At 39.0% G+C, this 26,793-nt stretch overlaps 1 protein-coding gene across 1 annotated transcript in view; it reads left to right on the forward strand.

Annotated features, from left to right (window-relative positions):
* LOC310902102 (uncharacterized protein) overlaps positions 1–26,793 on the forward strand; it is a 382,687-nt gene that overhangs the window by 190,027 nt on the left and 165,867 nt on the right. Inside the window, exon 6 of the mRNA XM_083843085.1 lies at positions 9,596–9,715. Within this exon, the coding sequence (XP_083699211.1) occupies positions 9,596–9,715 (120 nt within the window). The remainder of the gene's footprint in view (positions 1–9,595; positions 9,716–26,793) is intronic.

Below are 26,793 nucleotides of genomic sequence, written 5' to 3' on the forward strand. Positions count from 1 at the left end.
TTGTAAAAGAAGCAGCAACAGCTGGTTAGGGAGGATTCAGCTATGCTGCAAACAGCTGAAGAGGTACAGTTCTGTCAGCTACCAACTGCTCAAGCAAGGAGCTTCCCTGCCTGCCTCTCAGCAATTTGCAAGGGCTAATTCCAGGTGATTAAATCAGATGAAGCAATGGGGGAAAATCACAGCAGTTGCTCCTCACAAGCAGTTCATTTTTTCTGTATCTTAAAGGGCAGGGTGTCTATACAGAGTTACACCACAACATATGCTCAGTCCAAGATTATATTCCAAAGCCTGGAATGTACCATGAGGGGATTCCCAGGCTCTGGGAGCATGGGTTTTCAATACACGGGCACTACTGGCTAAGCAGGTAAGTTAGCGAAAGGAGTCCCTCTGTTTCAGCCTCATTGGCAGTGGAACACTCAACCTGGGAGCAAACTGCATGATAGCTAAAGCAAGGGAGCTACAGAAGGGCATATATCTATCTGTTCTCTGGGAGTTTTCCTATAAAAAGTGACCTTCCTGTTTTTTTTTATAAGCTGTATGTACAGTGAGAAAACTTCCTTCCTCGCACTGTTTGCAGCAGCCCCAAAATGAACATCAGAAATACCCCTCCAGCATTTGCACTTCCCCCAGTGTGTGTGTCCAGTAGACTGGGACCTTAGTACAAAACACCAAAAATAACTGTTTTTATTCAACCTCTGTATTATCAGAATAAAATCTAGCTGAAATGGAAGATGTGATAAATCAATCACTGACATTGCTTTGACAAAATGACATGGGTACTTGGTTTGTATTTTTGCTTTTCAGCCAGTAATTTTCAATGTCACCCTTGTGCCACCAGCTCCTGCTGGAGTGAATGAGGTTCTGGGTATACACGAAGTGCTTCTGAAAATGTAGGTGTCTGAAATGTTCACAGTCAGTGAACAGTCAGTTGTTCTTAATAGTAGTTTTTAGACATGAATATAGACATAGGCCTACAAATGTTGGCAAAACTAAAAAAATACTTGTCTCAGCCAACACAAATAACAAAAAGTGCCTAAAATTTTGAAGGATTTTCTTGTTTTCATTTTCACAAGTTTTACTTGTTTTTAGGCAGGATCAAGATAAGCTGTCAAACAATACTAACTTGCAAGAGAAACTGAATAAACAGGAACAGAAGAGAAGCAAATCCTTTCTCAACATAAAATACAGCTTTCCCTGTGCTCTCTCTGTTGACTAGCACAACTTAATATTCAACTTCAGCCAGGCATTATTTGGGAAGGAACATTAAAAAAGCAGTGCCTTCTGTGTACTCCTAGTGTACCTCTGCAGAGTGTCTGCATGTCTTGTTATGTTTATACACACACATGCGCAGGTGTACATGGAGGCAGATGTGTATGTAGATAAATGTAATGCCATAGCATCACAGGTAACATAATCATCTTCATCTTAACTAGTAGGCTTCTTAATACCTGACATTTTCAAAGTAGAAAGACTTGGGAAGTAGGTCACGAGGATTTATTGATAGAAACTAGAAGTGTAAGTCTGGGATTAGAATTGGATCTAAACCAAGACATCCTGAAAGGTTCTCATGCCAGATTCTGTCCTGGACTTGATTCCTCCTGTCCAGATCTCAGGAAACAAGTCTGCCTGGCCCCTGGCAGCTTCAGTCACTGCGGTTTACCCACATTTCTGATAGATGTATTTGTAATGGGCCTAAAGTGCTGTGTGTCCTCAATGGTATTTAAAGGAAGAGAAAACTTTCTGGATCCCAGAATAGATAAAATTGCTGTTGTGGTGTATCCCAGAGGATTCTTTGCAGAACTGAACATTTTTGGAGATAAGCAACCGTCTGGTGATATTTTAGAAAAAAAAAAAAAAAGAGAGAAAAAAAAAGAGATGTGCAAGTCTCCTTTCTGAAGAGAGGGAGGTGTGAATATCACAAGGAGAAGGGGGCGGGAGGAGACTGCAACAGCTGCACTGGCCCTTTCCTTTTCTCTCTTCCCACTTCCAGAACTCGATGGAGGAGGAATCACAAAATGTGTCTGAGAAGTGTAGATAATGATGAAGACGTAATGAAAAAGTGCCCAGACATCTAAAAGCTCAGAGGAAAAGTCTTAAAGAAAAGTAGCAGGATGAGAAGTGGGTGAACGACAGCTTTGGAGAATAGCTCCATGACAGTAAAAAATTAAATATATTTTTAAAAGTCCTATCCAGCACTGTTTGAGACAGTTGGGAGGAAGGGAGAGTTTTGCATGCCAGACTTCGTTGGAGGGAGGGAAGCTTCAAGAAAAGGGAGGAAAAAATAAGGCAAAAAAAAGCTTGGGGAAAACATTTCCAGGGCCCATCTGGAGAGTAAGTAGAAGACAGAGCAGTGAGGTGGGTAAAATGGAGATTAGTGTAGTGGATTTAGGATGTTACTGAAGCAAAACAGATTCTTAAATGTCAAGAGTCAGGATTATTAAGTGTTCAGGAAGCTGTTGAAGAAGAATGCAGTGAGAGCAACATGAAGAGTGCGTGGTGAATTGCATGAAAATATGAGTGAGATTTTAAAAAGCAAATCTTTTGGGAGCATCTGAGTTGCAATTAATATGGAGAACAGTAGTGGCTGAAATACATACCCTCTTTTTTTCTTAACGCACTATTGCTGGTCCATGTGAAACACTTCAAGGTGCAAGAAAAGAAAGTCTTCCTGTTTATTTCTATCCCTGTGTAATTGCAATCCCACAAGTTTAAGGACTTCTCCCTAACATCTTAATGCTCTCCATTGCTTAGCATTTTAAGTTGTAGAAGGAGCAGGGAGAAGGTCTAATTTTCTTCCTGGATTTTAGTGTCTCTGTTTTTTTTTCACCTATAACACCTCTTGTGCCACTGCACTGCAGCTGCACGTGATCTTCACCATAGTCCTGCATTTTGAAGCTGTAAAGGAGCCCAGTTAAAGGATGTTTCCACATGTGTGTAACTCATAGTTTGAGTGAATGGCCTTCTCTGATAGTCTTCACATACACCTTACTACCTCATTCCCCACCTTGCAATCTGTACAATGTGCACATCTGAGTGTCATAAGCAGAACAGAATTTTCCTGGTTTCTCACATTGAGACACTTCTTAGAAGTGTGGCAGGTCCCCAAATCCTTTCAGGCACTACTGAAACCTGCCAAAAGTTACAAGTAAGCAACATGTGATCAACGCCATTCCCTGATATAAGAGCCTCTTCTGTGTCATTTAGGCAGGCTCTGGATATGCAACAGTGCATCCTCTCCTTATGTTAGCACTGCGGTCTCCAGAGTTCACAGCTCCTGGCTCTGAACCAGAGCTCTCTCCTCCATCAACATCTCTCTCCCTTGAGTTGCTGCTCACTGATACTTCATATTTCATGGAAGTTTTACCCTAACTAGCTATGCTAGGTTTAAAAGCTGCTATAGTTCCAAATTATGTTGGTTTTAAGGTACTTTCACCACCTTTTTTTATTGTCTGAGTAAGGAATATAGCTTTAAAATATTGTCGTACCCCTCCCCTGGCTTCTCCAGTCACATTGCTGCTTGCTAAATTCAGTATTACTTTTTTTAACTTTTGCTCATGTGCAGCATTATCACTACCTTTCTCTCTTGTTCCATCTGTCCTTTGCTCCAGCTGAGATATTTAACTGTAGTGTACAGAGGATTTCACTTCTCCCCACTCACCTCTTTTTCCCAGGTACGGTAGGTGCTTTGCTCTTCCCTGCTGCTCTTCATGCTTCACAGAAGTACACCAGTTTGGAGCCAGCCTTTGGGTTAATGGCCATGTTAAAAAACATCCCTCTGTGAAGCATGAAAGACAATGCAAAGCACCAAAGTAGTCCCGAGAGACAGGGTGGGAAAGCAGCTGACTTTCTGAAAATCAGAAATCCAATTACCAGACGGGCCATGACCTGGCACACCTTACATGAACAAACTCCACCTGTCCAGCAGTTAGCATTTTGCCGAGCTCTAAGGCTTGCCATAACTGTGCTCAGTTGCACCCCACACCTTCAAGGGGGTGACCAGAGGCTGAAGCTCACTGTGAAGTCGAGCTGGAGCCTATGCTGACTGCATCAGGAACAGGTTCAGCTCCCACCTGTGCCAGACGAGTTGTTTCATGAACAGGGTCGATTCTTCTATGTTGTCTGTGTATGTGCCACCTATTTGACATCACAGGAATCACTGCTGCCCTACTCTATTCAAAGCAATATATTGTTACAAGAATATTTTTCTGATATTCAAATCTATTTTACAACCCTGAAATTAAATGGGTGACCAATGTCCAGACTAATGTGTTTGTACTGTTCATATAATTAAAAGCTTGTACCAGCTTAGCACAGAAAATACTGTGGACTCGTAACCAGAAATTTTGAATTAGTAAAAAGCAGAAACAATGTGTTTTCAATTTACTTCCATTCTGAGCACCCTGAAACCACTGGCCAAAGGATAACAGAAAAAGAAAAAAGAATAACAAGGGAGAAGGTTGATGTAGGACTCCTCTATATCTTTTCTATGGGTAGAAAGTGTCATAGTAAGTACCAGCATACTTTTATTTTCAGTACCACTCTCATTGGTTATCTTCAGGGACTCTTGTTCTGTTCCTTTGTTTTGTATCTCAAAGAACAACTCAAGACTAATTATTTAGGAGAAATATTAAAATAAGTGAGTTTCTTCTGTAACAAATTCCTTTAATATAAGGTTGCACGCTGGATATAGCACAATAGATGCATTTTGAAAGTGCCATGGACACAAATGATGTCAATTGTCTGTATTGGGAAAACAGTGAATTGCTTGCACGAGCCTTCATGCCTTAATAGGGGAATGATTTTAAACTATTTATAAACATGCTGTCTTCTGTCAGCTTGTCCTGTGAGCAATTGATTGCTAGATTATTCAAAATCTGACACTAAGGTTTTATAAGAATAGTTTCCCCATTCATAAAATAATCTTATAATGGCATTAGCAGAAGTGTTTACTCTATCTGCAGATAGAGGGTTATCTTCCAGGTTGTAGAAGAGGGTTGGAAAAAAATAGCAGTCTTAGCAGTTGGAGATGCAAAACTGGCAAGAACAATAGCTTAAGTTATAACATAGAAAAAGGCTATTCTGTTTAATCAGTAGTGGGTGACCTTCTGTAATACCTACTGTATCTAACAAAATTTCAAACTCAGAAATCAACTTTTGTCTTCAAGACATTCATTATAGAGAGGGAGGAAAAAACGCGTATTCCCAGCTACAACAGCAGAAGCCTTACTAAACATACTCAGCAATCTGATGAATTTGGCTGTACAAAACGCCAAGGCATCAGATGGTGCTTTGCCTGGGGAAGGTGGAGGGAAAGACTAGGGAAGTAGAAGGCATGGATATGCCAAGGCCATACTTTACAGTATGGAAGTTTAAGTATGTTTGTACAAAATAAATGGAATTACTGGAATTGCATACATGCTTGAAGCTCTGTGGGTTACCTCTCTGCTGGCTTAGGGCACTAGGTTCTTACAAGTCATGGAAAGGGTTGCAGGCTTTTAAAACTTTGATCTGTCCGGGTCCAAGATGACTGATTCAAGCCAGCTCCCTGTGGAGAGCAAAAGGCTAAGAGCGGGGATCTGTGTTAAACAGCAGATGCCTCACATGCTATAAATGCCTTCAGTATCACCAGGAAGTGGTGCTCCTCTGCTTTGGTCAAACGCAATTGATACAAGAGCTCCCATGGGTTCTCTGTCACAGGGCATAGCTGCAAAGTTTCTTCTCACTGTGTACACACAGCCTGATTTTTGTTGTTTTTAGCAGCAGCAGCAGTCAGGGCTGGCTTTCTGACTTCTACCTTAGGATTCTAACTAAGATTCTGAAATTGGAAGGAGCCAAATTGCATCTGGTGTAATGCATGCATTGAGAGAAAGGAATCTAGAGTGTGCAATTTGACCTGACCAAGATGCAATTTTAAACAGAGATTCTTATTATGAGGGATTGTATACATGCACTCTTAGAGCAGGTATCGAAAGTTTGTGCTTGCTGAGTTCAGGAGGAACACATGCATGGGAAAGTTTAAAGCTAATGCCCAAACTCCCCAGAACATGGTGAGATCTAAGTACTTCTGGTAGTGCATTTGTATTCCAGACTTCAATACCTCAATTTCATCTAACTAGAAATGCAAGAATGTACTTCATGAAAGCCAGTGGCTGCTTAGCAATGCTGCTTGCTATAGTTATATCAAATCTGTCTTCCACTCTCTGCTCCATGTCTTCCAGTGTAAAATCCTGCACAAATAATTTTCCCCAACATTGAAACTGCAGCTTGGGATTGTCTCTTGCTGCTTGTGCTGCAGCCTTTCACCTGTGATCACAGTGCTTAACAGGAGGCAGGAACACAGGAGGTTGAAAGAGGCACTGGGCTAGTCCCCCAGGTGACTGTGGAAGAGGATCACTGTAGGAACAAGGTCAACCTGGAGAAAAAAAAATCTCTGTCAGCTCTTCCATTGCCACGAGGAAACCACACTTCCTCATTCTTCCATGCTGCGAACAATGAGAAAAGAAGCAAAAGCTTATAAGATGATCAAACTGTTTTAGTTACAGATTGAGAAGGAAGTAGAAGGGATGTGTTGTCATTTCTATTTTTAAAAAAGTTTTGAAGCATTTGCAAGCTGGGGATGTGGGCTCACGTGGCAAAATAAGTCATGGTATATACACTTTGTCAGTTCTACAGAACTGACAGAGTTCTACAGAGTTTTACCCATTTCTGATAGGAGTTAGGTGACTAGGAATATTCAGTACCCCTGAGGATGTTATACTCCATATAGAGATCATTTAAAATTGTGTTTAAATCCCAGTTTTGTTCAGAAAGTTTCATATGAGAAATATGTGCTTTGTTTTCAGTTATAATATTCTAATCCTCACATAAATAACTTTGTTAGTCTTAAACAGAACTATGCCCAAATAACAAGAAAATTCTCTTCTCCTGCTGCATTTTAGAAAGTAGTTCTTGTTTTTCACTTCAGTTAATGACAACGATGCCTCTACAACTGAACAGGATCTTCTGACACTGCACACACCTGCCTTTCTATATTATTCATCATAAAAAAACCTCCTAGAAAGCTCTGGAGGGATTTATTTCTGAATAATAATGGCTTCTTAAGGGAAGAGTGGAAGTACAATCAGAAGTGGAAATACTTGAAGCAAGAGCTCTAGAATATGCTGTTTCTCACAGTAATCTCACTTAGCAAAGCATCTGAAGTATGTGCTTGAATCTTAGTAACTGCAAAAGCAATAAACATACATTTTTAAGTAAGAAGGATCAGCTCACATACTTTAAATGTGGCCTATGGTTAATGTGTTGAAGAATTATGGTCTATATTAGACCAACATTAGAAATTATGATAGTAATGAGCACTGATAACTGCGTTTTACAGCTTCTTTCCCTGTCAGTGCATGAACATCCCCTACATACTATCTCTTTGAGTTTCACCTATTTCTTCTAATTGCATGAACTACCCCTAGGACACAGGAGCACCTTATCGGTCAAGTAGAAAAGTCTTGTCATAAAGAAATATGTTCTGCTCTTTTAAGAAGTTAGTCTGGAAAAGGATGATACAGGCTGGTGGAATGATTTTCTTAACTCTTTAGTGTCTTATTTATATATATATATATTTGTTAGATACTTAAACTACAATACTTGCTTTTAGAGATTACTCTAAATTGATGTAATTAGAAATGTACATTTTAAAAGTTTTTCAAAAATGAATGGCAAAGTACCCAAACAGTTTTTTTGAATGAGCAGTAAAACATCTAGAGCCATTTCATTACTGGTGCATTATAAGTGAACTTGGTACAAACCTTTTGACATAACACCATCACAGCATCTTGTTGGAAACAAACATCATAATTGAGCCTGACTTGAAACATAGGAAACAGACATGGGAGCTGGGTAGAAGTTTTCTTTCCAATGCATTTTCTGTAATTCTTTGATACAATATTGTGTGACAAAAAGGAGGATTATTCCCTGGACAAAGTGTGTTTGGTAATATACGATGAAGTCTAAAGGCTAGCTGGCATAAAATTACTCTTTTGGGTCAGTTGCTGCTTTTTTTTATTATTATTATAAAAGAGTACTATTGCCTATTACTCAAGCATAAGGAAAGATAACCGTAATATTAATGGGAATTCATTTATCTATTGTAGTAGCTTTACCAAAATATCCCTGAATTTCCTTCATACAGATGACCTTGGAAAAAAAATGCATCACAGTGTATTTCAGTTAGTAATACATTTGTGGTAGAAACAGTTCTACTTATAAAAGGAGAAGCATTTATTGAATCTTAACTATGTTGTCAAATAAGCATCATCCATGTGACAGGATTTGCTAAAACTGTGGGAGAGGTGATTAAAGTAAAGTAATTCAGAAACTAAATGCAAGACTGTCATGAATGTGTGCAGTCAGACCCTTGACTTCCCCTGTGCTTGCATTCAGAACTCCCACTGGCATTTGTCATCACTGGCATTGGCCTCAGAGTCCAAGATAATTAAAATCAAGCAAGGATTATGTATTCTCCCATCTAATAAATATGCGTAAGCAAATAATTGGAGGGTGGGGGGGTGAATGATCTGAGTAGCTAAGTTTTCACTTTAAACTAATGAAAATTAAAGGTTGCTTTCGTAGGAAAATAAGAGTTCTAGTTCACCTGCACAGTTAAAATTGGTGAACTTCTGAGGCCAGGTCAGTACTGACATTTCACCAAAATTAGTGCTTTATCAAGAACTTCATTAAGGCAGTGTTCTCATGAAAAGAAAAAAAAAAAAAAAAAGAAAAAAAACCTTTCAGCTCAGTTCAATGTTATTGCTAACAAGTGCTGTCACAATAGCTTCTCAATAGCTTCTTCATGCAACAAACATTCTGAAATGATGCAGGTGTAAGGAGAGTTTCAGTGATGTCCTTGCTCTTTGGCAGGTTGCTGTTCTTTTAAATAAATGTTCCAGAAGCTATTCAAAAAAGCTTACCAAGAATTAGAACCTCTCCTTACACACCTTTCAGTGTGGGAAGGTAGCTCTGTGAGGAAGAGTAGAAGTTCTATGTGGCGCTAGGTTGTTATTAATTTATCCAAAATGTACATGCAGAGTAAGTGAAAGAGAAAAATCCACCCTTCGTTCCCAGAAACCCAACAGTGAAAGTACAGCAAAGAAATGCTTTTCTATCAGCAGTTTGGTACAACTGATGATGTGCGAACAAAACCAGAACAGAACAAAAAAGCAGTATAATTTGTGAGGTCTGAGTGAGTTAAGCAAGAATTGCCAGCCTACAGACTATGAAGAAGAATGTATAAAATGGGAATTAAGACACTGTTGATGAACTGCTTTCATTACTGTTTGGCATTCTTTAGTAGAATTTGGCTTATTGTCATTTAAAGTGAAAATAGTTTTCTGTGTCACACTGTGGGATCTTTGTCCCAAGTTACAAATGCCCTGGGCTTCATATTTGCCCTCTTACAATATGAGTTATAAAGCCAAGGGGTTTGTGAACAAGAGCCACACATTCACAGATTCAGTATCAATATAGCATATCCACTGTATGAATAAAGACCAGCTTACACTGGTATTAGCCTTATGGGACTGATTTCCCTGCTGACTTCCCACAGGTACACTGGAACACTCCAGTAGCCCAGCAGATCACTCCTCGGGCCCCCTCCCAGCCTGCTGCCAGCACAAGAACACAGAATCCTGTTCATGTCTTCCATCGGCTCCTGAGGATTCCAGAGGTCAGATACACCCAACCTATGCTTATGGTTTTCTTTCTATTTTCTTTAAGAAATTGTTTGTGAAACTTTGGACAGACTAAGGTGATGTTCTACTTTTATCACTGGGTTTAGTATTACCAATTGCTGGTTGCTGGTTTTGAGCCCATCGCCTTTGCTTCTGGCCAGGATACCTCAAAATAGCATGAGCTTGTGTTTGCTGTTGGGTTGACAGAGCCAGCCTGTAATTAGCCCTACAGTCTCGAGAGCTGACTGTCAAGAGACTCTGTCTGCACTTCTCAGTGGAAATTGTCTGAATATAACTGCTACTTTGCATTCCTGTACTGCAGTTTTATTCTGTGCCAAGTATATTTTTTTTACTGTTTAAGAGTTGTTTTTATAGAATTGAAGTTTCTCTTTTGGTGTATAAAATGAGGGCCTTTGGAAGAAAGCGATATTGGATTTTCACTGAGAGCTGACAAATAGTCATTTACTGACACATGTATAGGTGTGATGTCCAGTGGCAAGACATCCATAAGTGAGTGTCATTCCCAGCAAGTCTGCAAAGAATAGCTTCCAGCCACTCTAAAAGGCAGGCAGAAAGGTTTCCTGTGAGTTAAAACACACCGTGGATTTCTGTCTTCTTAATGGTGGCTTTAAATTTACCCAGTACTCTTACCAGCTTGTTCCAAAGTTCAGGAATTCTATCTGGTAGTAAAAAATGAGACCAGCTAAATGTCTGTAGGAAATTCATGGGAAAGAAATGCTTTTCACCATGAAAGTCATCAGAATGAATTGCAGAATTTGTGGTCTCTTTGTGGAGGCAGGGAGACTTGGCTGCTAGATGGATCCAGCTGGAGCTCCACACACCATGAGCCTGTGAATTTGTTTGTGTCCTGACATGAGACTGGGTGACCTCTTTTAAGCTGAGATTTGAAGCAGCTCTCCTGCGCCTGGATTCACTATCACCCTTTTCATGAGAGTAGGACAGCAATCTCCAATTTTATAGAAAATTTCAACATGGGAAATGACTTTGGCCTACCTGTCTTTCCCCTCCACCTTTGAAGAGAAACAATATCTTTCTTTTCTGAACTGTCCTGATATAAGCTGTTGCCATGCCTTGCTATAACTCCTTTATTCCCTGATGCGTCAACAGAAATTGAGGTTCTAGCAATAAAAAACATGACTACTGGAAAGATAAAATGTCCCAAAGAACAGGTTGAGAGCCAGACTTTGAATATCTAGAAGATTGAAGTGGCCTCCCAGCTCCCTGATGACTTGTGATCTTGTCTAGTTGGCTGCCATTGCTAAGAGATATTCTCTTATTTTTTAACAAGGATATTCTCCAGGAATTTTACCACACCTGCTTTATTTCCTTTGTTTCATTCTTCCTTCTGTAAAGAAGGAACATACAATTTTGAGTATTTCTATATGTCTTTCTATATGTCTTACAATAAGTTAATGGTGTGTGGACATTTTAAGGCCATACAAACACTCTAGATTTTTTGTAAACAAGAATGTGACACCCATATCTTAATGTGCTGTCTTCATTTTCATGTGCAACTGGTATGTTTTCCCTTCCTGTATGAACTGCAAACTTTAACACGCTTCCTTCGCTCTGAATGTCAGTGTGTACTACTAACGCTCCTTGGGTGTTGCTCCACAGGGGTCATGCAATTAGACTGCAATTGAGCAGCTGCAAATCCATAGGAGGCTGTAGAAGTCCTATCTGAAAATGGATCAAAATAAACCAATGTGCAATTGTTTCCCTTGATTGGAAATTGCTTTCTATTGATTAGAGCAACAATCCATGCCATGACACATACCAAGGACACTGGAGCTGATGCCAATCACTACTAAGCTCCAGATTCCTGGCAAGATCATTTCTGATAACGCGAGACTTTAGAAAAATAATATTTGTTCTCTTTGAGATTAGTAGACTCTAATTAACAACTAAGTCCTGTTGTGAGACTATTGTGCCATAATTCTCTCTCCTCCTTAGGCTATAAACCCTGGATCCTTTCAGATTCCATGCATTACAACGGGGTCCTGAATCCAGTCTCAGGCCAGTAGGAATTAAAGTTTGCCTGAACAAGAGAGTTTTCTACTCTTTTAATGAGAAAAATACTACTGTTGAGGTTTTGCATGAAAATCAGAGTTTTTTTGAGGAAGGAGGACTAGCTTTGCCAAAATTCTTTTTTCCACACTTAGGAAAAATAATTTCAATGGAGAGCTTTTATTCATACACTTTAATGGTGTTACAGTGTATTTGCATGAATTTAAATGAAATCATAAACTAGCCAAAATAATATCTCATAGATTTTGCTTTTAGGGTGGTGACAGTGGCATACAGGAAGGAAAACAATGACTCCTATCTTAATGAAGCAATAGGAACTGTTTTCATTTCAGCAGCAATATTTTTTTATGTTCTGAAATCACCTTATAGATGTTATTTGGGACACAAAATAATGATGTGAAACAAAGCAGTCATAATATCAACCCACAGAAGGCAGCACTGTTCTTTCAACAGATCAGCAGCAAGTAAGTCAGTCATTGCCAAACCTAGTCTGGAACCCTGACTTATTGTACTGGTGTTCTTTTGTTTAGCCTTGCAAAGTGAAATATTCCTCCGGGACACTGCTAGGTGCCTGTAATCAACAGCATGCTTGCTTTGGTATTTGTGAAATCAAAATCTCAATTATTAAAGTATTTGCCGAGTATAGCTCAACATGGAAAGTCAACACAGACAGAAAAAGATAGTCCTTAACCTCAAAGCTTTCAGTCTCAGAATAGTTTACTCATTGCTGAATATATTTTCAATTACAAATTTAACAGGTTGGACAGAAATACAATACTGTGATGGTACAAATAGACAATTTCTGTAAGGGCAAAGTGCCTTTGAATACAATGAAGGACAACAGCTTACGAAAAAAATCCACAAAAAAGGTTAGGGAGGAGTTGGCTACAATCAACTAACAATGGAAATCTTACAAAGTACCTGGGGAAAAAGGTAATTTTGCTTTGATAAAATGAGGGCAATCTGAATTTCAGGCTCTACTTCTTCCACCTGCCTCAGGCTTTCATTGCAGGGCCTCTCTGTCGAAGTGAACGGCATTTTTGTAGGACCAGAATATTTTCTCTGAAAGTGTGTCTGCAGTGATGCAGAAGCAATCTAAGGCTCTACTTGCATGGCTATGTCAATTAACTATAAGAACAAACCATTACAAGAGAGAATTGATAAGGCTTGCTATTTCATTACTGCAGGCGCCTACAGTAATAGTAATGTAGGACAGGACACCTGGAATACACTGATCACTACAATGCAGAGCCACTGTAACAAGAAAATAGCCTGAGCGAACAGGAACAAGTGAAAGGAAGGGCTTGACAGTCCTGACCTATCCATCTTAGAAATAATAAAACACACTTATTACAACAGCATTATTTCTACTTTACAACTACAGCATGCAAAATTGCCACAGATAACAACTTATATCTTTGAAAGGTCTTCACATGTTATGCAAGCCCTAATTAGAGCTCACTGATGGAAAGGGTAAAGTTAAAATATTTTCTTCAAAATTTCTTTCTGACTGTTTTATTTGCAAAATTTGGGCTTTGCAGAACTGTCTTCTGTCAAGTCTATAGCACTGTGTTCGGGAGGCCTGTCTGCCAGAATATCTACATGTGCATATTGAAGGATGATTTTACTAAAAGAATAATCTAGTGTTGTATCATGCAAAAGCAGATGTATTTATTTCTTATGCTTCAAATGCTAGTATGCTAGTAGCTTCAAATGTGTGAGCCTTTGCCAGGTCAAGACCCTTCTAACAACAAAAAAAGGAAGGAAAGGAGGAAATAATCTCATTTTACGTATGAAGAAATGTGGCAACAGCAGTTATGTGACATTTTAACCTCTCACTGCAGCAACACTTATTTCTGGAGCCAGGAATCATACTTGGTCATAATTTCACTTCTCTAAAATTCTGAAGCCAAGAACAAGATAAGCCACTGCTATTCAAACCTTACCAATAACAACAATGTGGAGAACAGTTTGCCAGAACTGAGCTTTACAACAAACATTTCCAACAGATTTCTACCTAGCATAGCTTCCTCCATCCCGTGTATTTGTCTAACATACTCTGCTGATTTCCAGCCTGTCAGATCCCAAGAAGCCTTTACCATTATTATGGTATCAGGATCTGGACATCAGTTTCCATGCAACTTAAAAGATTTTAATAATGATAGTCTGTCCTTTTCTGCAGGCCTATTCCTACCTTTGGTGCGTGGTTAACAGCATATTATCTGTTATCAGGCCATCTTTTCCTGTTTAATTAAGCTTGCAGGGAGGTTATATTTCTCTGCCTGTGATGATATTTACTGTCCTAAATTTAATTTCTTTTTATAATCCTTACAGTGGCAAGTAGTAAAGAGAACTTTTAACTAATAAAAATGTTATTTGAGCATTAAAAGAAATCAGAACTTGGCAAAAAATATGTATTGGAAAAAAAAAAGTAAATTAACATAGTTACTAGCAAACATACACACACTATAAAGCACTGCCTGTATTAAGCTTGTGAGTATTGGTGCTTTCTTATTGAAGAACCTTCCTGGCTTTTAGGAGAGGGATGAAGGGGTGGAAAGGCAAATGTCAAAGCAGTGTGGTTTCTTCTCGTTCTGGTCTCCACTCTTTCTAAGCAACCAGAGCCATCAGCTGGTTTCCCAGAGCCCCTGAGCTAGCCTGTGGGGCAGAGTGCCTGCGGAAAGGGAACATAGATTCACCTCAGCTGCTGGCTGCAAGCTGGATTCTTCAGTCTGCAAGCCACTATAGACTATCAGTTAAAAATATGCAAAGCTGTTGCTTTCAAACTGTGCCTCACAATCCCTTTGGGACTAAGAGACTTAGTAAACAAATCTGAGGATACAAATGAAAAATGGGGGGCCCTAATTCAACTACTCTAGCTTTGCTGCTTTGTATTAACAATGCAAAACACTTAGAAAATATGACTGCTTATTCAGCATGAAATTTATCCTGGTGTTCAGTGTTGTAGTTGCTTTTCACACCACTGAATTTTACGTAAATATTTTAGCTAGGCTGAGCATAGGTTTAAATGTTGTATCCCTCTACTTTTATCCAAAGGGATTCATTGAATTAGGTGCTGTCACCTTTTTAACCTTGACTTTTTGAAGCACTTTCTAAACAGCTTTTGATTTTCTCATAGAATCAAAACAGTGGCTACATCCTAAAATTTTGAAACGCTTAAAATGATTTCATAAATAAGCCACTTATTTATTATCTTATATATTAGCTATGTATATTATACAGTAAAACTGGGTGACCATGAGTCTATGAAAAATCTGCATTCCTGCCATAAAAATATTTTTTAAGCTGAGGAAACGATTCACAGCAGAAGAAAGCTGTTGTGTTTAGCAGGTAACACTTCCAAATTTAAAAGCAAACATCACTTTCTTTAGAAACAAGGTGCATGACTGCCTTTGAGAGAAAGATCATCCTACACTCGCAGCAAGATGTTCTTTTTTGGTAATTCACAGCAAAAACAAATGCTGAAGTACCTGGTGGCATGAAATAAGGGGGCTGACATTGGTAGGAGGGAATGGTGGTTGTTTACTTGGGACAGAAACGCTTATATGAGGTGCAAAACTCATCTAACAGTAGGAATACTTGTTACATTAACAAGATTTACTGACAGACTCCATCTGTGCCTTCCCACCAAACAAGGTCACTCAGTTAGATCCTAAGGAGCCTAATGAGCAAAGTGCCAAGTCTCTGGAGTGATAATGGAGGCTTGCTCTGACTTACGCCTCAGGCACCTGCAATATTTTTAGTACTGAAAAATAAAATAGGGGAGAGGAAAAAAGGTCATAATTTTTATCAAACCAATCCACCTTGAAAAATATCAGTGTGTGTGTCTGTGCATGAACATACCTGGGTATTTTTTCTCTCTTCCTGGTTATTCACAGTTTACTTTTCTCTTTTACTTCAGAGTGGCCCTCGAGGCACTTCAATGCCTTCGTCTTGGCCATTCACTTCACAGCTGCATCTCGGTTACAGAAACTTCAGCGTGGTGGCAACATGCCCATTCCTTTCAAAATGCTGAAACATCAACAGCATGGGCAGTGGTTGCATAGTTGAGGGAGAAGCTTCAACCACGAATTTTTGCTGCATATCCATTTTCTGTCTGCAGTTTCTGAGATAGAGTCTGGTCTGCTTGTAGCAAATAGTATGCTAGTGTAAAGCTGGAAAGGGACATAGATAAACTTCGAGCAATACAGACAAAACCATCCGTGAATCACTTTTAGTATCTGTTATTCTTGGTATTGATTTGTTGCTGTAGACCTGCTGATAATTCAACAACTGTTGATTTAACTGTTGAATAAACAACTGTTTATTATTTTTTCAAAATTTCCAGCAGAACTATAGGCTACCTAAAAATATTAAGCCACAATTTGAAAGAAAAAGACAGTGCTTTTTCTATGCCCTGAAGCATGATTTGTGTGACTCTTTGCTGTGAGGCATTGTTGGGGTACAGTTATAACTTGTTCATCTCTTAACTAGTAGCACAGTGGTCTCAGTGCCGTCTTAGGGTCAAGTTTCTATCATTGCTTATTTGCCTTATTTCTTAAACTTTTTGCAAAAGTGTCTTCTGATGTCATCTGAAACAGAATTATGGGTCCTATAAACCCTGGGTTTTATCCAGTACCTATCAAATTTACTCACTATTGTTACAAATATAATCTAATGAATATTTATCATACAAATGCCAATACATTATGAACTGCCCACAGAAAATTGACACCTTATTTAATTGATCAGTGAATAAAATAATACTTGTCTAAATCTGTGATATAGGATTAGGAAGACTAAAACTGCTTTGTTTTCCATCTTGTAAAATAAAATATCATAGTGATCATTAGAAAAACAAGATGAAGGAATAGAATAGAAAGACAAATTTAGAAGCAGCGACTAGTATCACCAGTGAAGTTTCTCAGTCCCATCTCTAATGTGCTGTAATGTTTCTGGAATGAAGTAGTGCTTCTCATGGCAAAGGATTTATTGGGTCATGTTGAATTCCACATATGGCTACCAGCGATGTAGTATGAAAAATACGCCACAGCAGATCTGGTGGAAATGACTCCAGTGCTTCACCTCCTGATACATTTATGTTCTGTCTCAGTGTAGAAGAGCTCAAGTCCTAGCATACAGCACACAGAATGCTTGTTCATAGGATGAGGATTTAAATTTTCATCTATGTGCCTTCATACTTAGTGTATACAATAGGACATGGCAAAATTGTACACTTGGAGATCAGAATAGAGCATTAATTTAAAAGTTCTTGGGGGAGAAGTTGCCAGGAAAATGCACATGTACAAATGAATATTTCAGCATTCTGAAGGGAAATGTCTCTACAATTGTCAACGGGCTCTGCATGTTAACACCAGTGCTCAGTTGCCTTGTAAAATACAATTGAAAAAGATGTCTTTATGTGATGATATAACATCACTGACTTTAGCAGAAGTAGAATCTGTACAAGTGGAAATTACATGAGAATCTTAATCCTGACTTGAAGTATCCACAAATACTAAAAAACACATTTTTATTGATCATTTAATTTATAAAGATGCTATTGTTCAGGCCCTGCAACAATATCCATCCATCAGCTGACAGTGCAGGCTGGGAATCCACAACTTGATGTTAAGCCTAGGGCCGCATGGGAGCTTGGTCCAGCCACACCAGTGTAGGTGTCCTGGGCTGCCGATGGCAGCTGAAGAGCACGTGTCAAAACATGGATGTGCATAGTTCAATTCCACTCTTTTTTAAAGACATCTTGCTGTCATCATGAACAATCAGCAGTAGCTGTCATAAAAAAAAAATATTCCAGGCTCACATATTCCAAAAATATATATATATATATAAAATTAAATTTATTTAATAATCCTCAGTATCTTTTTTCTGAGTGATAAATATTAAATATTCTGAAAGATGGGGGTGAAGCATTGCAAAATCTCAAAACTATGGAAGTAAGAATGTCATTCATTTCCATACATCACACAGAGCAGCACGTGATACTCCGTACACATGCTGGGAGAGACAAAGGTTTAAATTTCAGTGCATCTCGATTTGTGCCGTAAGGAGCAGCACCTTGTTTCCTAAAGCCCCTGTTCCTCCATTCCCCAATTAACTCTGGCAGGCTCCTCCAGCCAGGAAGCACATCATTAAGTACAGCATGGGTTTTACCCTTAGGTCGCTGCAGGCAGAGCTTGCCAGTACCCAGAGCAATTTGTTTTCTCTCCAGTCACACTCCATTTCTGTTAGCAATGATTTTCTTTTAATTCCAGCCTTCCCCGCAGTCATATTTACCTCAAGCCTGTATGTATGTTAACTCCTTTCAAGCAGGCCTTCCCGTCCAAGGCCCCGTGCCCTCATGTTTGACCAAGGTGAGTGGCAGCCTGCTGGCACCTTGCACCTCGTGCTGCCCTCTTACCAGAACTTCCTCTCTGGTCCTCACAAGTACCTGTTTCTTACTCGAAATGGAACAATTTTAAAAAACTGTCTAAAAAACCTGGCTTGCCCTAAATCATAGTTTTTGTTGGACAAGTTTCTTCAACTTGTATATTTTTTGCATGGCAAAAAAGGAGTGGCCTCAGATGGCTACTCTCATTCTGGGTAGAGAGAAAAGCATTTCTCTATAAAATGTGTTTCAGCTCCTCACCCAACCTATATTATTCAATTACTCATTTAAAATTAAAAATGTGTGTACACATGTGTCTGTATAGTAAAAAGGAATATTTTATTTTTGGAGAGGAAAACCAATTTTTAGAAATGCAGACAAAAGGAAGTAGTTGATACAGTATAATTTAAAAACCTTGTCATAAACTCCAAGGAAAATTAATGCCTGAAAAAAAGAGTTTAAAATATGTTTTTCTATAGAAACTCTTTACAACAGAAGATTTGACTTAGAAAGGTTACAAGTATAGTCAGCAACAAATCTTTTGCGTGTGTGTCTTACAATGCTAGCATGCCAAAAACAACACAAAGATCAATAGAGGAAGCTATTAGGTAGCACATATGCAGATGTTGTATTGAACAGTCTTATCTAAATGAAAGAAAGAAGTGGTTACAATAAGCTTTAAGTACCCACTTTGAATAAATTGCATTTAGAGACTTAAGATCAGGTAACACAAACTCATATAACATAACTATACAGAGAAATAAGCTATTTCTTGGGATCTTTCCATGTCACTGGTTTAACTTGACAATAAAAGATGTAAGCTTGAGCAGCTTTGAGTTAAACAATAATATGTGAAAGAAACACAAATGAAACATTTAAAACTTCCTGCCATGGTAGCAATTTATGGGCTATTTCCTCGCAGACTTCAAAGGTGTAATGTCCAGGCAGGTGTGAGACCCTGAGATCTCTCTGCCTTGCTCACTCATGGATGGACTTCCACCAGGTTTAATCCCTGCCTGAGTCACTTGCAATTCTTGGTCAGTGTCCACTGGAGATGGGTGGAGGAATTGTACAAGAGCATGCATAAGAGTGGCCAGGGAAAGGTAAAGAAAGGGAATACTTGTATATGATAACACCGGACTTGTCATAGAGCAAGTACTCCATTTCGTGAGAGTGATGCTAAATCAGCTTTGCTGAGGTCTGAGCAGATGGTGTTTAATTTTTAATTACTTCCATATACACCTTTCCCAGCAATTAAGGGAGTGCCCCACCCAGTGCTTGAGACCATCACGGGATCTGAGATCGTATTTCCATGAAAGGTACTGAAGTATTAAAAAAGCAAAGCAAAACCAAACAAAACACCGGTCTGCTTGTTGCATCGTAGTTTGACAAGTCACCTTCAGGAAGCAGTGCTCCTCTATTTACCACCTGGTGATCAGGCATTACAGAGGATTTAACCAAATAATAGGGCCCCCATCTGCTGATTTTTGACTCGTTGTGCTTCCTGTCACATACCACAAAGCACAGACTGAAGCCTCTGTAGAGATTACCATGATAGTATCCCTCCCAAAGACACTGACTGACAATCTCATGCCTCAGACAGTGTTCGATACCATGTCAGTGTGCTGTTTGCATGCAGGGAAATGCTAAGGGCAAATAATTGTAAGAGTTTCTCTTTCTCTGAACACCTAGTATGTACAATGCTTATGATCTGTTTTTCTAATAACCACTTTTATGTGGAGGCAGCGGCAGTGGAACTTATTTTGACTGGTTCTCTGAGGATTCACATGTCACTTGACAACTGAAACAAAAGTGCTGTCTTTTCAATCTTTGTACCAAGTCATCAGTGAACAGCTGCAAAGCTACTCAAGGTGCACAAGTGTCTTGAAGCCAACCACTGTCCTAGGCACTGGGGACATAGTCCCCCAGGTATCTGAGAACTTTTAGAGTAGAAGAGTTCTGTTGCTGGAAAAAAAAAAAAAAAAAAAAAAAAGCAATGACTGTATCTAAAAGCCTGTCTCTTTTCTAACTGCTGTGTTTTGTGAGATCAGACCAAACCTGACTTAGCCTTACCCGCCTGCCCCATGTCACAGAAGTTCGAGATGCACCAGCACAATAGTTCCTCCATCAGCTTTGCTTACAAGTCCACCTCTGCTTTGTGCAGCCTGCTGTAACCCAGTATCAGGTGTAGTCTTCTCATTAATGGATGATAAATCAAACGTATTGGGTGGGAATGTGTCAAAGGGAACTGAAAATATTTCTCACCTACTCCATTTTACACAGTAGCATAGATTCCTTGGGACAGGTTCCCTTATATTTTTTCTTTGGTTTTGTATTTCCGAGAGCAGAGTTTTCAAAATAAAAGATTGCCTCAAAGGAAAAGGCTACTAAATGGCTAAGCTGCGTGACCTAAGTGATAGTTTAATCTGTGTGCCAGAAAGTCTTGAACTGGTGCCTTCCCTGGCCTTCTGGACACATCGACAAGAAATTCCCAGTGCTTTTCTTCTCATATTATACCACTATGGAAAAGATGGAAAATCCTGCTGGTTACGTCCTTTGCGGGTGGCAGCAAATATAACTGCAAAGCCTCATACTAGCTGAGGATCTGGTCTGTGACACAGGGTGAGAGCAGGAGGTGAACAGCAAATATTGCCTTGGAAGGAAGTCTCTGAGGTCTTACAAACATTTGGATGTTTCTGTTTCATATGGTAGGTTTTCTAAGGCGTCAAGCACTGAAAACAATACGTAGTCATTTAGGATACAAGAATACAAACAAAAATGACCTGACTGTCCTTCCTGGAGTAGCTGGCTCACAGGTTTGGAGGCGCTGCACGCAAAGCAGCTTTGTGCGCATCACAGTGGGATGTCACGGGGCCTCTGGGACACAGCTGCCATCTGGGGGGGAAATGCTCTCACCCATCAGCCCTTACGTGGTGGCGTGCAAGCCAGAGGGGGTCACAGCTGGGAAATCTCTTGAGTTATGTGTTATGAGGCTACGATTTTGCTCCTGCTAAACACGAGGAAGTGGCGCGTGTTTTTGATATGGCATTGATTCTGTTGGCTAAAACTGTGAGCCGGCAGCTTGCTATGTTCAGAAGAACTACCTGACAGAGGCTCCAGTAATTCCCAGTTTGCAGTAGATGTATATTTTGTATAGGAATCCCACTATACAATTATGATTGTTTGCAACCTGAAGCCCAGAGTCTCTATTTGCTATTTGTTTCTGACAATTTAAGACAGCTTGGAGGAGAGGGAGAAATGTCAGCAATCCAAGTTATTGTCATTATAGTGTGACTATCGAATGAGCACAGATCCACTCCTGATAAAAACTGTTTGAGGGTACAGAAAGAAGAATAAAAAGATTGCACGGTTGGTGCACAAGCTGCTTGGCATTAATTTTATACAGAAGAGATCCTAAAAGAACGTCAAAAACAAATCTTTTCAAAGTTAACAATGTTGACATAGACATAAACATTTCCTCTTCATTGGATGTGTCCTTTCACAAAAAAAAATAAAAAAAAAAATCATTGCAGCTCTGAAAGGACAAACCTCCAGGATCAAAATTTTGTTTAGGTGTATGAAATCTTGTTTCCGTTCTAGAACAGACCTAAGTTTAAAAAAAATATTTGTCTTATAATATAGTTCTTTGTCTTTCCATGGCAATTAAAATAATTGCACTTTGTCAAGTTGCATCTTTTATCCTAGTTAAAGATAGAGCTTACTGAGCAAACATAGACTAGTCTGGTGACAGATGAAGGATTGCACAGTGTGTCTGAAGTAGTTGAGAGCATCACATTATGCTATACAGAGGGAAAGCTTGATGCAGTAAACCTTCTCGTACTCACACAGAAGAACAGAGTACTTTATTAAAGAGCGATTCATTCTGTGTATCACATTCTTAAACCCAGATAGTTTTAGGTATATATCAAAGTTAATGAGTGCTTTGGATTCTGCCTCAAAGTTAATTATCGGTACGTACCTGGTTGTATTTGAAAGCAAGTGTCTAAAATCACAGGGAATAAAATTAGATGAAAAACATCTTTGATCATTAAAGTATATACAGCTAAGTTTAAGTTATTGGTGCAGAAAATTTGGTTGTTTACAACATAATTACTGATTTGACTGTGGAAAAAAAAAAAGAATTGCAAATTGTTTTGCTTCAATTAACAGTACATAAATAATTCTGGTATGCATAAATATTTTACCATTGAAAACTGTAGCACGCAACTTTTTATGGTGCTCTTAAAACAGGTCTAATGCAAAGTTAATAAGACACACGAAAAAAAGCCTGTCTGGGGGATGGGAGGGAGGAAGCCATCTGTCATATAGAGGACTACAGTGGTGTTGCACCAGAACTTGTTCAGAGAGTAACAATTACAAACGTCAGTAGTGAAACACTGAAAAGCTGAACAGCACTACAGTGCGGCAGCACAGCTTCAACAAAATATAAGGGTTCATCCTGACTTTTGCCAGTTCTGAGCTTGATGGCACTGCTTAGCACCTGCAGGTATGCAGGCAGGTTCTCCACTCCTACGCTCACATGTCTGGGACACGCTCTGTCTCAGACTGTGAAATGTTTGGTGTTTGGAAAGGTATTTGAGTCTTCAGTCTCTACTGTCATGTTTTGCTTAGACTTGGAATTATATATATATTTTTTTAGATAGAATTTGCTTTAGCAAATGCTTTAGTATTTCGGGGGAAAAAAAGAAAGAATAAAAAAAAAAAAGAGAGTATTATCTGTTAATATAGTTGTCCCATTTCAGAAAGAACATTTTCAAATTGCCCTAATCCAAAGCAGTGTTTGTTCTCCTTGTGGAAAGGAAGAAGACTTCTCAGTCCTGAGAGTTACTGAAAAAAATATGTGCAGTAACAAAAATAGGGTACTAAGAAAGAACTATTGGAAGAAATCTAACAACAAAAAAAAAAAAAAGCAGAAGTGGATCTGTGTTAATAAGGATGTTCTTACTAATAGATTTAGCTCATTAAAGTCCAGATTCCATTCTAGTGCACCAGTTCTAGCAGACACACAATGTAGACTTTCTTTGTAATGTTTTTCTAACTCCTTCATTTTTGTCATTCTTTGTTTTTCTTTGATTTTTTAAAAAAATCTGTTACTGTTCTGAGCTTTAGAATCTAAATCTGGCATTTACCTGATTAACACTTCTTACAGAGGCAGAAACCCAGCTTTAGAAACAGTTGTCAACATTGTGGTGTAACTGCACAATGTGATCTGAATGTTTTCCAAACATGGAGGGGCAAATTATTCCTTCTTTCCTGTATACAGCAGAGCCAACATAAGTTATACTAGTTGAGCATCTGCTCCCTCGTTTTCTTAAAAATTCTTATCTTTAGCATCAGCAACTCGTGGGAATAAGAAGTTCTTGATAGCTTAGTTTAACAAATGCTTGAATTTGTCCATGCGATGAGATGCTGATAAAATGCTTGTGCTTTCTTGAATCAGGCTGGTAGAGCGGGCTGTGTAAGTGATCTGCCTGATAGAAGAGCCAGGGCCTTGTCTGCCCAATATTCATTTACATGCTTGGTTGTTTGCTGTCATGAAGCAAAGCCTTCTTCTCTTCTGGTAGGGGCCAGCTGAGCTGGCATTGGCTGGGCAAGGGACATGTGGCAGAGATTAACAAGTATTTTTCCTTCCTCATATTCATTTCCTTTACCCACAAGAGAATAATAATTCCAGATGTGTAAACAGAACGAAGTTTTTAATTGCATCTGTAAACGTAGTAATATTCTCTCTTCTTATTTAAAAAGTTAATTTATGTACGGTGCCTTTTGTGTGATTCTTGGGCTTTGACCATTTACATTTTAGATCATTTACCGTTAATATAATATTTAACATCAGTAGTTCAGGTTCTGGTGTAAGGTGCCCATCCCGTTAGACAGAGATTCATAACTGTCAGGAGCTTCAGCCACTGGAAATATTTGTAGAAGGAAACATTAAAACAGTACTGTACAGCAAAAAAAAAGCAGAAAACCCTGGAGACAAAATAGAAAAAAAAAAAAAAAAAGAAGAAGAATGACCAGTGAATACACGGTAGCCATTACTAACTTTGATTGCTAAGAATATAAAAATTAGTCGTCTAGGAAGAGAAGGAAACATTTCATTAAGGCATGAAATCACTGACAACCAGATGAATCAGCTGACTTTGACCAAGAGCTTCTTTTTCAGTGGCAGCTGCTTGGAAAACACACTTGCTTATCTTCTGTTCTCTCTTCAGAGGCAAGCTGAGACCAACAGGCTGCCTGACCATGCAGGCAGCTTCCCTCTGAAATAATTCCTCCAGGTATCCCTCCTTCTGCCCAGCTTGTTGGCTGAGATTTATGGCTGTATCACTAGCTCTAGCTGCAAAAATAAAGAAATGCAAATCCCACAAGACACTGGAGCTGTGTTTAAAAATACAATTCTTATGGCTTGGAACAAGCATTGAAACTTCTCTGAATTGGTTGTTTGCTTTTATGACATGTGGTAGTTTTCTAAAAGAGGGATAATCTTATGAAAAAGAAGCAAAAATAAACAAAAATGTTCAACTAGAAAAGAATTTTATTTTTAACTAGCTCTTGCAATCTTATAAGTATCTGTACTTTATATAAAGATCTCATTAAGTAACTGAGGAGATATTTTTCTGAGTTGCAAACACATATGCATCTCGTTCTAATTCTACACATTTCAGTAGAATTACACCAGAAGCCCAGCAAAGCACCTCAGCTGAAACCATGTTGCCTGCTACCAGGCTAGCTGGATCACAAGAAGAAAGAGGAAATATTATAGCTTTTCTGTTCTCTGTGTGAAAACTGAAATGTCAGAACTAGCTGCCAGATCTTCTTCGGACCTGTGTCTAATGATCTTGTAGCACAGAGATCAGATGTTTACATTACACTTCATTAACCTTGGCAAAATCGCTTTTCCATACCTTCTATAAAGCCACGCTTAAAATCCTAAATTCAGAATAACTACTCAAGAATAAAACAAGAAATCCTGACAATCACTGCAAGTAGTGTAGTCAGGGGAGGAGAGGAAAAAAAGTCAAAATGTCAGAATTTAGCAAACAAAGAAAAACCTAGAAAATGGAAAAAAAATATTATAATAAAGAGCTTTTCTTGGCATGTCACACTCACTTCTGATCCTGTTCCAGTCAGGGCAGAGTCAGTGGGATTAAGAAACTGGTGTTAAAAAGTTCAGCACATGATGGGATCTGGTAAGTTTGGGGCTACTTCGAGCATAAAAAAAAAAGGGAAAAAAAAAAAAAAAGGAAAATAAAGGGAAAAAAAAAGTATGAATTGTATATTGTAGAACAATGCTTCTATACAAAATCTCCTATAACAGAAGAAAAAAAGAGAATTAAAAAGTATTAAAAAGCAATAGATTTAAAATGTATTAAGACATTTTTACAAAGCATATAATTAACCTGTGGAACTTGTTGCCATAGGGTAGCACCGAGGCCAAGCACTGAGCAGAATTTAGAAAGAGCAGGCATTTTTATGTATAATCAGAAGTTACCACATCGCATTAGAGAGCATAAAGTGCTTTTATGGAGGACATAAACTCCAGTCATTCAGGCCATAAGCCGCGGCCAGTCTCACGGGGGTGAGGAGGAGAAGCTCATCTGGCAGGGAGCTCTGCAATCACCTCCAGGCTTCCTTGGCGCTGCCTCCGTGGCTTGGCTGTGGTCAGGAGAAGGTGAGGTGGGAGCCAGCCCCATGGAGCATCGCAGCTCAGTGGGCCTTATCCCTGCTCTTACTCTTGCTTGTATTTTTGTTCATTTACCTCTCTGCAACAACGTTTTATTAAGAAGACGAATATCTTACAGGTAAATCCTGTCTGGCACTCTCTGTCTTGCTGCTCAGCAGAGGAGAGCAAGGGTGGGATTTGCCCACATAACGCCTCTGCAGCAGCCTTCATCAAACAAACACGTTGAACTGCAAGGCAAATGCTTCCATGGTTGTTCCTATCTGTGCTGATGGAGACGACATATTTCCTTTACAGAAAGACTTTCAAATCACCTCATTCTTCTATTAATCCAACATAACTGATTGTAAGAACTATGTTAGTAAAATTAATATTTCAGAGCAGCACTGCGAGGGATATTTTTAACATGCGGCACCACAGACTCTGTCTCTTGTCACTTGTGTCATCCTGTCATCATGTACGCCTTCAGACACAGGCAGGCTGATACTAATGAGCTCACCACTCCATGTTCCTCTATCATGAAGTTCAGTACTAATGAGAAAAATTCCCAAACTGCACTCACACTCTAAATCAATTTGGCAAGATTGATCAAAATATTCATTAAAACAGTTTGTTCTTCAACTCAGCCTGAACCCTGCAGGCATATCTTTTTTACTTCTATATGATTGTGTGTGTGTGTCTGTGTGTATCTATATGTGCATGTGAAATTAAAAAAAAAAAAAAAAAATCAGTTGTTTTCCCTCCCCATGTGATTCGAGCACTACTTTCTGAAGAAAAAAGCCAGAGCTGATTTCTTGCTACACTTTCTTCCTTGGGAAGTGCCCAGGAGCCTGGAAATGATACAAAGAATATTCTGCACCCCTCTTCTCCTGTGCCTGTCAGCTGCAGGCCTGAGAATGACCGACGTGAAGCAACAAATTACTGTCAAAAGGGCA

Source organism: Anser anser (genome assembly GCF_964211835.1).
Source record: "Anser anser genome assembly, chromosome: 6".
Taxonomy (NCBI): Eukaryota; Metazoa; Chordata; class Aves; order Anseriformes; family Anatidae; genus Anser; species Anser anser.